General features: G+C 39.5%; 1 protein-coding gene across 1 annotated transcript; it reads right to left on the reverse strand.

The window, feature by feature from the left end:
- Positions 1–2,733: 2,733 nt before the first annotated feature.
- Positions 2,734–11,574, reverse strand: LOC130905207 (protein FAM240C-like). The gene is made up of 3 exons (XM_057818348.1): positions 11,455–11,574; positions 11,221–11,344; positions 2,734–2,863 (listed from the first exon to the last, which is right to left on the reverse strand). Exons 1-3 carry the CDS (start codon positions 11,456–11,458, stop codon positions 2,734–2,736), a joined length of 258 nt encoding a protein of 85 aa, XP_057674331.1. The 5' UTR covers positions 11,459–11,574.
- Between the last annotated feature and the right edge of the window lie 755 nt (positions 11,575–12,329).

Consider the following 12,329-nt stretch of genomic DNA (forward strand, 5'->3'; position numbering starts at 1 on the left):
TACTGAGAGAGAAAGAAATTAAGAAAGCTTTAAAAAATAAAAGCTGATTTTTTAAATTTAATGTTTATATTTCATTATTTAGACATGCCTTGTAAGCAAAGGAGGTTGAGGGATGAAAAATTAAAAAAAAAAAAAAAAAAAGGGGGGGGGCTGGCTGAGGCTGCTAAAGGCAGTGGATCCCTCATCAGCTGGGTGAAGAGCAAAATAGGTAAGAAGAACACAGTTTGCAAGGATATTCAGGTATAAAATACAACAATTATGAACACAATTAGGGATGGTGTGGCTCAGTGGTGGAGTAGTTGTCCCCCAACCCACAGGTTGTGGGTTCGATTCTCCACCCTGATGAACTCGCCTAAGTATCCTTGAGCAACATACAGGACCCGCATTGCTCTTGGTGCTGTGTCGCCAGTAGGTAGATGGCAATGTAGTGTAAAGCGCTTTGAGTACCTTGAGAGGTATAAAAGCGCTATACAAGTATCACACAATTACAATGTAATTGTTCTATAACATTTTATGTCAATATTTTATTATGATTAGGTGCTAGAGTTGTCAAATATGGAAAATAATGAAATATAAGTTTTGAAAAAACTGCTGATGGTGGCTCAGTGAACATCTGATGTGGTTTGTTCTCAGATGAACAACAATTTCAGGAAGGAATTTTGATATAGAGGCTGAAAGAAGAGGCAAAGTCACAGCCAGAAAGTGTTGATGACAGTGTTGTTTTCTTGTTTTCTATTCACTACCCCCCCCCCCACCACCACCACCACCACCACCAGTTAAGGTCTGTCACAGTCACAGCCAATTATACTGTAAAGCTGGTTAAACTGTAAGTTATGCTATTGTAAGGTGTGTTAAATTCTTGTTCATGTGCCCCTTTTGATCTATCAGCACCAGCCCCTCCATTGGTCTCTGCACGGCCCTGTTCAGTAATAATCTTTTTGCTGACCAAAACTATGTATTAGCACCCCTGCAATTCTGTCATATAATACTCAATTTCTCCCAGAAAATGACTGCAATTACAAATGCTTTGGAAGTAAAATCTTCATGTATTTTGCTTGTAATGAAAAAATACAAAAGAGAATGGAACGAGAATGGGGAAAAAAATAAATCATTATCATTTTACATAAAACTCCAAAAATGGGCCGGACAAAAGTATTGGCACCCTTTGAAAAATCATGTGATACTTCTCTAATTAACAGCACCTGCTACTTACCTGTAGCACATAACAGGTGTTGGCAAACAGTAAATCACACTTGCATCCAGTTAAAATGCATTAAAGTTGACTCAACCTCTGTCCTGTGTCCTTGTGTGTACCACATTGAGCATGGAGAAAAGAAAGAAGACCAAAGAGCTGTTGGAGGATTTGACAAGCAAAATTGTGAGGAAGCATGGGCAATCTCAAGGCTGTCTGGATCTAAGTCCATCTCCAAAGACCTAAATGTTCCTGTGTCTACCGTGCACAGCGTCATCAATAAGTGTGGATGGAAAAGAAAAGAAAAGAAAAATTGACGAGAGATTTAACGAAAGATTGCGCAGATGGTTAATGAAGAACCTCGACTAACATCCAAACAAGTTAAAGCTGTCCTGCAGTCCGAGGGTACAACAGTGTCAACCCCTACTATCCGTCACCATCTGAATCAAAAGGGATTCTATGGTAGGATACACAGGAAGACCCCACTTCTGACCCAGAGACATAAAAAAGCACAGAGTTTAAAGGGGTGGGGGGGGGGGGGTGAGACGAGGCCTTTACAGAAAAGAACACGGTCCCCACAGTCAAACATGGGAGCGGTTCCATGATGTTTTGGGGTTGCTTTGCTGCCTCTGGCACTGGACTGCTTGACCGTGTGCATGGCATTATGAACTCTGAAGACTACCAACAAGTTTTGCAGCATGATGTAGGGCTCAGTGTGAAAAAGCTGGGTCTCCCTCAGAGGTCATGGGTCTTCCAGCAGGACAATGACCCAAAATACACTTCAAAAAGCACTAGAAGATGGTTTGAGAGAAAGCACTGAAGACTTCTAAAGTGGCCAGCAATGAGTCCAGACCTGAATCCCATAGAACACCTTCAAATCTCAGAGACCTGGAGCAGTTAGCCAAAGAAGAATGGTCTGAAATTCCAGCAGAGCATTGTATGAAACTCATTGATGGATACCGGAAGTAGTTGTTCGCAGTTATTTTGACTAAAGGTTGTGCTACCAAGTATTAGGCTTAGGTTGCCACTACTTTTGACCGGCCCATTTCTGGAGTTTTGTGTAAAATGACAATGATTTTCTTTTTTCCAGTCTCTTTTGTTTTTATTTATTGCAAGCAAAATAAATGAAGATATTACTACCATAGCATTTGTAATTGCAATCACTTTCTGGGAGAAAACGAGCATTATCCGACCGAATTGCAGGAGTGCCAATACTTTTGGCCAGCAGTGTATAACCGTTAGAAAGAATGTGTGCAATTCTGTGTATGCAAATGTAGACACAAACATACAAGATACAAGCTGTTTCGATTTTTTATTTAATCAATTTTGACATCTTTGTTGTGCTTTTCAGTTCAGTTACTACTAATACAATTAAACTGTCATTAAGACAACAAATTTGCATTTCACAATGGCTATGATTTTAAATCAATTTGTGAAAAATGATTTATACTTATTTCAATTATTTTTCCATTGTTTCCAATAGACATCTCCTCTAATGGATGTTCTTTTTGTTGTTGTTGCATCTTGACCGCTCAGTATCATCAAGAAGGACGAAAATCCAATTGTGTAAGACGCTGCTGGGCCTTCTGAGAGCGCCTGAGTCTCTCCTCAAAAAAGCTTTGCTGGTGCTCGTTCCGCTGATCCAACTTGACTAACCACTGCCCCCTCAGCCTGGTGATAGTGAGAGAGAGAGTAAGGCCTGTTACACAATAGGAATCGGTGCCCTTACACTGGTTGACACTAAACCTGCAGTTTTAAATGGCCAACTGGCTGTGGGGCAGCTTGAAATAGCTATAGCCATTTATGTGTTTGATACAGTTCTGCTTTGCCAATTCACTTTTTTACAGAGATTGATTTGGCTCAGTGGCAAATCTCACTGCTGGCTAGAAAACACATAAAATGTGGCCATGATGTGTTGTAGGGATGTATTTTCTGCAAGCAGCAGAAAAAGAAAAAAAGCAAATCTGCATATTCTATTTAAGGAAAACGGTTTGGTTTATTGATGCGTGCATGAATCTGCGTCAAGTCGTGACTTTGAGTATCCTTAAGCAAACATGTTAGGTTGCTCAATGCTGTTTTATCAGGAGTGTGACTGCTGTTTACTTCCCTGCCATGGCTACAAGAACCATATGAAAGTACTCTGCTTTGAGTAGTTTGAAAGTAAAATGACTCCATATGAAGTAAATGTACTATTATACCAGTTCACAAGAAAGCAAATTTCTATTGGGAAAAAAAAAAAAAGATCAGCGTGGTTAAATAAGACCGATGGATCACAAAATTGAATGTAGAGCACATAAATAACATTTTTTTTTTTAACTTTACTGTTCATTGTTGTTTTTGTCAACGACGACGATAACAAAAATATTTGGTCGGCGAATTTGTCATGACGACGACGAGACCATAACGCACTAAAAACGTGTCTTAATGGGACACTAAAGCGTAATGAGACGAATGCCACTTTTCATCTGACGAGAACGAGATGAAAATACGGAATCATAATACAGGGGAGCTTTTATTTTCAATACAAAAACTCCAACACACACACAGTAAGTAAGAAAGAACGCTGTCTTTGTAGTAGCCTAGTAGTAGTACGTGAACTATCCAGCACATGTGTGCACTGCCATTGGCCACGCCTTGGAGAAAACGCACAAGACGTTGGACTTAATCATCGAGTTAGCGGGGGTTTAAATAGCCTGTGGAGTTGATTTCAACAAATTATGTGCAGTTTGTCAGTTATTTGTTAGTTTCAGGGCTCCAGAGTGGCTAAGCTAGCAGGAGTCAATGGTGCCTGCCTAGCATGCCAATAAAAATGATATTAACAGATCTAATGTATTCAAATAAATTCAAAATGCTCAACATGAACATTGTTCAAAATACCCATACGGCCAAAACAATGTCGCACCAAATTGCCGTAATTCATTTCATTCAGCGAGACTATTTTTTTAGATGCTTACGGAGACCACAATAGAGAGGAGTGCTTTGGCCACTCGTGCTCAGTCTGCTGGAGAGTCCCTTTCATTCTCCCAACAAGAAAAAATCTGCAGTGAAAAAACCGATGTGATACCACCTGTTCCCTAAGAGCTGCTGGATTAGAAATGTTGCTGTTCATACTACAATTACTGACATGCAACGGTAAGTTTTAATAACTTTATCCTAAAAACATAGCTAATAGTATTGATTTCATGGGTCATCGGGTGATTCTCATGCATGCATATTTTATTTTTTAATTGGTATTGCTATGCACAATTGACTTGCGCTAGCTTAGCCTCTCCAGAGCCCTGAGCAAAAACAAATAACGAACAAACTGCACGGAATTTGTTGAAACAAACTCCACCGACTAATTAACCCCTGCTAACTAAAAGATTAAGTGTTATGTAAAAAATTCGGAACTTCCCCTTTAAACTTCTGTTTACACACCAGTCAATTTGATTACTTTTTTCCATTATAATGTATGTATTAAAATTTTGCATCGGGAGAAATTACTTTTACATTTTACTTATAAAGTCAATTTTAAATTTTGTACTAAATTTTTCGTAGATACTTGTACTTATATGTAAGTAATTTTTTGCCCCAGTATCTGTACTTAAGTTAAAAAAAAAAAAAAAAGTGAGTACTTCAGCCACCATTGCCAATGTCACTATTTTACAGAAATTACTCCAGTACAAATTGTGTTTTCATTTTTTTAGACAAATTTCTCAAGTCTCTAGACTTTAGACCAGAGGTGTCAAACCGATTCCACAGAGGGACGCAGTGGATCCTGGTCTTTCATCCAATAGATCCAGCACAGGCTGTTCAACTAATGAGGTTTCTGCGAAAACAAGCAGCACCGAACTGCAATCAACTGATTACACTTGTAGGCCGTTTACAGTGCCTTGCAAAAGTATTCGGCCCCCTTGAACCTTGCAACCTTTCGCCACATTTCAGGCTTCAAACATAAAGATATAAAATTTTAATTTTTTTGTCAAGAATCAACAACAAGTGGGACACAATCGTGAAGTGGAACAAAATTTATTGGATAATTTAAACTTTTTTAACAAATAAAAAACTGAAAAGTGGGGCATGCAATATTATTCGACCCCCTTGCGTTAATACTTTGTAGCGCCACCTTTTGCTCCAATTACAGCTGCAAGTCACTTGGGGTATGTTTCTATCAGTTTTGCACATCGAGAGACTGACATTCTTGCCCATTCTTCCTTGCAAAACAGCTCGAGCTCAGTGAGGTTGGATGGAGAGTGTTTGTGAACAGCAGTCTTCAGCTCTTTCCACAGATTCTCGATTGGATTCAGGTCTGGACTTTGACTTGGCCATTCTAACACCTGGATACGTTTATTTTTGAACCATTCCATTGTAGATTTGGCTTTATGTTTTGGATCATTGTCCTGTTGGAAGATAAATCTCCGTCCCAGTCTCAGGTCTTGTGCAGATACCAACAGGTTTTCTTCCAGAATGTTCCTGTATTTGGCTGCATCCATCTTCCCGTCAATTTTAACCATCTTCCCTGTCCCTGCTGAAGAAAAGCAGGCCCAAACCATGATGCTGCCTCCACCATGTTTGACAGTGGGGATGGTGTGTTCAGGGTGATGAGCTGTGTTGCTTTTACGCCAAACATATCGTTTTGCAATGTGGCCAAAAAGTTCAATTTTGGTTTCATCTGACCAGTGCACCTTCTTCCACATATTGGTGTGTCTCCCAGGTGGCTTGTGGCAAACTTTAAACGAGACTTTTTATGGATATCTTTGAGAAATGGCTCAGCAAAAAGGCCAGATTTGTGCAGTGTACGACTGATTGTTGTCCTATGGACAGACTCTCCCACCTCAGCTGTAGATCTCTGCAGTTCATCCAGAGTGATCATGGGCCTCTTGGCTGCATCTCTGATCAGTTTTCTCCTTGTTTGAGAAGAAAGTTTGGAAGGACGGCCGGGTCTTGGTAGATTTGCAGTGGTCTGATGCTCCTTCCATTTCAATATGATGGCTTGCACAGTGCTCCTTGAGATGTTTAAAGCTTGGGAAATCTTTTTGTATCCAAATCCGGCTTTAAACTTCTCCACAACAGTATCTCGGACCTGCCTGGTGTGTTCCTTGGTTTTCATAATGCTCTCTGCACTTTAAGCAGAACCCTGAGACTATCACAGAGCAGGTGCATTTATACGGAGACTTGATTACACACAGGTGGATTATATTTATCATCATCGGTCATTCAGGACAACATTGGATCATTCAGAGATCCTCACTGAACTTCTGGAGTGAGTTTGCTGCACTGAAAGTAAAGGGGCCGAATAATATTGCACGCCCCACTTTTCAGTTTTTTATTTGTTAAAAAAGTTTAAATTATCGAATAAATGTTGTTCCACTTCACGATTGTGTCCCACTTGTTGTTGATTCTTGACAAAAAAATTAAATTTCATATCTTTATGTTTGAAGCCTGAAATGTGGCGAAAGGTTGCAAGATTCAAGGGGGCCGAATACTTTTGCAAGGCACTGTATATGGTGACGCTGCGACACCAAGACGCAACAATTGTGTTGCGGAATGGTCTCGCCTTTACACGGTGATGGCAAAAATGGAAGGCGAAGATGCAAACTTTTGATTTTGACCTCCAAAGCAGAACTATTTGATTGCGGTGATTGCTCTCGCTCAGATGACCTCAGCACTTGCACACGTCACTTTGGGTGTGCGCTGTCGCTGCTAGTAAACATTCAATGCACAAATATGGCGGACTAGCATCTTTAATTGACTGTTTTTATGATATCTGTAATTTAAATATATTTTCGCATTTTTGTGCCCTTTAAAGCAAAACAAAACAAAAAAAACATGGACGCCATTGCTTCAATTTTTTTTTTTAATATATATATTTATTATTTATTTGTATTTATTTATTTATTTTTTTATTTATATATATATATATATTTTTTTTTTCTTGATAAGCAATGTCACACAATCATTTATATTTGTAAAGAACAGCAAATGATTCAGATTCAGAGATTTATTTGTCATTGACACCAGCTCTCACAAGATGACAACAGATGCAACGAAATTCCGTTCGATGAGTGAGCATCGGGCCGCTGCAGACTTTGTTTCGAGCCGCCATTTCTCTCTCTTCTTCTGAAATTACAGCGCAAGTTACAAGTAGACACACAGAGCAAGTTACAAGTAGACACACATATATCATACAACATAGCATGGGTTTGACACGAGGCACAGGTCACCTGCAGTCATTTTTTTTGTACGAAAAAAAAGGAGAACTACCAGTCATGGCTGGAGGAAAGGAGGGGGGGGGCAGGGATAGTAAGAAAAAGGCAGTGGCAGACTGAAGGGGGGGGGTTGTGTGTGAGTGTGTGTGTGTATGCACAAGTTTATCAGTATTTGTACCTGTCTGTAGACAAAATAAGAGTCGCAGGGCCCTGCGACTGGCCTTGAGAAGAGATCAAGATCAAGAGATAGGGCCATCTGCGCGGCTCTCTCCAGGAGAAGGGAGGGGTGGGGTAAGGGTGTTCGGGAAAGAAAAGAAAAATTATAATCAAATTAATCCGATTAAGTAATTTTAATATGTCCAAATACTGTTGGTCTTCAGTCAAATTTGCGCTCCGCTCCTCATGGCGTAGGCGAGATCTCAGGTCCCATAAGTCATTGATAATAGTCGCGGTCTGCCTTGACAGTTCAGTCACCTGCCCCGACAGTTCCGTCACCTGGCGCAAGGTAGCATCCACTTTTCTCCATCCTTACTCGGACCGAACCGTGAGTCCACGGAGCCAGTTATCGGTCCGAGCCTCGACGTGATCTTCCACTGCCTTGAATCGCACCGTTTGTTGATTTGTTGATTTCCTTGAAAGCTGCTGTCTTGGAAACTTTCCAGTAGAGCAGGGCACCTCCTAAGCCAAGCAGAAGGAACCCCACAACCGTCACGCCAAACAGTCAAATATCCTCCATATCTTCCACTGACAGGACAGTAAGACACACTGGCTTCCAGTGATCCCATGAATCTCTCACATAACCAGCGGCAAATGTCCCGTCCAGGCAAGACAGCTCTCCCGGTGCACCGTGTCTTGTTGAAAAAAATCTTGTCAATTGCGCTAAGAGACCAACTAATCAGATCCATTTTCATATGAGAGACCAGCGCGGTTGAAATACAAAAAAGTAGGCAGACAGACTAGACGAAGATAGCAGCAAGCAGCAGCAGGGAGGAAGCACGTCCACCCCCGTCGAAAGCAGGAAGAAGAAAGGCCAATGTACAAGAAATATGAGGGAAAAAATTACATATACAGGAAAAACCGTGAATAAAACTGCAAAATAAAAGGTGGGGGGGGGGCAATGTTTCGAGTAGGTGGATGTGTTGTCTTCCGGACTGAGGAGATTGTCAAGGAAGTGCATCATTGGCTGTCGCCTTGTAAAACTGCACTGCCCTCTAGGGCCCGGTATGAATACTTCCTTGTTTTCACGCAGAATTGCGACATCGTTCGGCACCAAGACGGAACTATGTAAATGCAAACATGCAATTTGTCGTATTCTTGGAGCTTCACCGTGTAAACGGCCCCTTGTAAAACCCCAGATTGGTGAAAAGGTATTCCTCTCATTTGATTGGACTGTAATCCAGCACCCACTACAGCCCTTTGATACCTATGCTCACTTCACTGCTTCTTAGGTAAAAAATAGCAACATGAGTAAAGCCAGCATTTACCGTGACACCACACCTCTGAGGTTTGGGTTTAGATTAATCGTTGAGGCATCTACTGTAACTTGATCTGGGCTTACCGCTGTCAAGCTTAATAAGGTTAAAAAACAAACATTAAAAAAAAGTCACAAGTCAGTATGAGACTTGTATGTCAATCCGTATTGTTGTGTCTGTCTGTGTCAATGAGGACCCTGTCATCACGCGCCATCACGTCTCACTTAATCTTTATCATTCTACTCATCTGTCCTCGGATAGTCGCACTGATCTAGGGGATTCAAATGTATCGCCAGGCGCCCCTAATCAACATTCCCAGGCTACTATGTGATGACAGACAGATGAGCTGTAAACATCACAAAGACATTTTCGAAAACTAAGACAGTTCTGAAGCTTGGATGAAAGTTTAGTTTTGGGAATATTTCTACAACAAATACCTTATCAAATCACTTGTCATTACTCTTTGGAAATACTGTAAAACTGCTGATTGATTGATAGACGGTCCTTGATTTTTTGAGTGGCTGTTTTTGAGGTGCAATTTAGAAATATTTAGATTCATAAAGTTACAAATATAATGGTTATATACATATATACAGTATATATACATATATATACATATACATATACACATATATAAGGCTACGTCAATACTACAGGTCTTAATGCACGAATCCGATTTTTTCGTGTTTTTACGACTCGAGTGAGGCATTAACTTGACGGTCTGAACGTGACAAGTCGCATAGAACGGGACCATTTCAAATCCGATCGGGGTCACTTTCGTATGTGGTCTAAATCCGATCTGGGCCACATTTTTCCAGACTGTCGCAGCGGTCTGTACTGTCAAGTCCCGCAAATCGATTTAATGCAGCAATTACGTCATCATAAAGCGAGAGACGGTACGGTAGCGATGCAGCTGTGCGTTATTAGCGCCTAGCTTGCCTTGAACACGGCTTTTAGGAAGGGTCGGACTTGACAACAGTCATAAAAAAATAAAAATAGGTTTGAGGATAAGCCTGAGAATGATCGGTTTTCTCTCTGCTCCATATAAGCAATATTTCAACATTGCTTACACGGCCGAGAGTCGGGGCAAACTGTACGTATGTGTGTGTGACATGCGCGAACACTACGTGCATGCTATCGATCCATATACTTTGAATATAAGCCTAAACGGGGATTATATATGCCTCTTATCTGTGTCCTCTTTTTAACAGCAACAAGCCTATGGCTATGTTTATACTACAGGTCTTAATGCACGAATCCGATTTTTTGTCATATCTGTTTTTTTGGCGTGCCCGTTCAGACTGCCTTTGTCCATTGAGACCATTCAAGTATTACGCATGCGCACTAATTCGCAGTCCGACATGCGCTGAGCAAAACGACCCGCATGCGCAGAAGCATCAAAACAAATGACCATACAATCACACATGCTGGCTGTCAACCGTCATTCCAGGGATATCATATTTTGCTTATTAAAAAGAGGACACAAATAACAGGCATAAATAATCCCTGTACAGGTTTATATTCAAAGTATATGGATCGATAGCATGCACGCACTGTTCGTATTGCTTATATGGAGCAGAGAGAAAACCGATCATTCTCAGGCTTATCCTCAAACCCTTTTTTTCTTTTCTTTTTTTTTTTTATATGACTTGTCAAGTCCTTCCTAAAAAGCCGTGTTCAAGGCAAGCTAGGCCCTAATAACGCACAGCTGCTTGATATGTGATGGCGCGGTGTGAATTCTCTGTTAAGCTTGCTCGGACAGAATATTAATTAAAGATGAATGAAAACTAAATACTATTGAATATGTCATCATTTACATTTTAAAAATTTAAGTGACGGGTAAAAATAGATTATGACCGGATTTTTATGACCCTGTCAGTCAAAATGACAGACAACGAAAAAGTCTAGCGCAACCTCTGATATATATATATATATATATATATATATATATATATATATATATACAGTATATATATATATATATAACGGTCCATTATCAGAACTGCGTATGTTGTAAGGACACTTCCATTTCATAGAAAGTACAGTAGTTATTTATTTGAGTACAGAGTGACTTCATTGATGCATCCTTCCGATCTACTCCCAGTGGTGTAGCTAAGTACTGTAATTAAATGAGCATCCAAACAATTGATAAAATTATTAGGAAAAAGCGGGCAAAAATACTAGCTTAACAGCACAGCAATATTCAGCTATTAATAATTAACATTGTTAAATCAAGACCTCTGAATGTGATGCGAAAAAAAAGTAGCCTTTTACTAAATGTTCCTTTCCTACAAATTATCCAGCCTAGTGATGATCCTAAAAGAAATCATTTTGGATGAGTATAACTTGATTGAAAGTTGTTGTTGACCTTGTCAGAGCGCTGCTCTTCCTGCGGCTCTCCTCCTCAACCATCTGTTGGCTGTGCTTGTTGATCCTTTGCTCCCAGAAGAACTTCAGCTTCTGTTTGTCATGGATCCGAGCCACGTTCATCACTTGACAGCAGCGTGTAATTGTAAGATATTACTATATACTTCTTATACATCCTGTTAATTCTTTTATTGTATTTAAGAAGTTAAAATAGGAATTTGGTTAAATTACTCACCCATGGTTTCCAATTTGACTCTTCCTTCTTTCACACTGTTTTTCCTCACTTCTCACTATTCTTTATTACTTGAATCATTATCTTATCCTTCGCCGTTCTTTTAATTTGGTTCAGACTCATATCACTCGTTGTCTCCTGATCTATTCTTCTCTTTTTATCTGCTCTTATAACTCCTCCCCTTTCTTTCTTTTTTCCCTCTCTTGCCTTTCCCAAATAGAACCGAGTTCTGACTGACTGACATGCATTTTATCATATAATTTATTCAGCTATTCATTAATTATTGTTTTATTTTTGTAATGTTGTTTAGACTAAATACAAATATATGAACAATTAACTAATTGGCTGCCATTGACAGTGATAGCCATCCAATCCATTTGAAGTGGGAGTAATGGCAGCAAATTTAAAAAATGTGTGTTTTTTTTTTTTTTTTTTTTATAATACTGTCAATGTGAATATTACAGTTGTCCAATATTATCGGGTAATAAACATTACATGACATAATAAACATTAACATAATTAATAAACATTAAATGATTGAAAAATAATCTATTATAAACTCATAAACATATGATTCACACATCATCCAAAAAAGCTGATATTTTCACTAGTTTGAGTTGAACAGTAAATACAGTGGTGCAATATGGGACTTCATAATGATATTGACGGGACACGGGGCTTTGTTGGCATGGCCGTCAAAGCCGACCAAGTGGAATCAAAAAGAGCTTTTTCCGGTGAAAGTTCTTGTGAATAAATGCTTAAATCCCTGAATTCTTTATAGAAAAGGATGTAAAACAGTCTCGATTCATGTTTAAAAGCAAAAAAAAAAAAAAAAAAAAAAAAAAAAACGTGCTGTTAGCATCTATTTTACATAAATA

Source organism: Corythoichthys intestinalis, chromosome 17 (assembly GCF_030265065.1).
Source record: "Corythoichthys intestinalis isolate RoL2023-P3 chromosome 17, ASM3026506v1, whole genome shotgun sequence".
Classification (NCBI taxonomy): Eukaryota; Metazoa; Chordata; class Actinopteri; order Syngnathiformes; family Syngnathidae; genus Corythoichthys; species Corythoichthys intestinalis.

Coding starts and splice junctions, on each gene's coding strand:
- LOC130905207 (XM_057818348.1), bottom strand. Junction 2,864..11,220: donor AAGAGCAGCGCTCTGACAAG/GTCAACAACAAC, acceptor CACTATCACCAG/GCTGAGGGGGCAGTGGTTAG.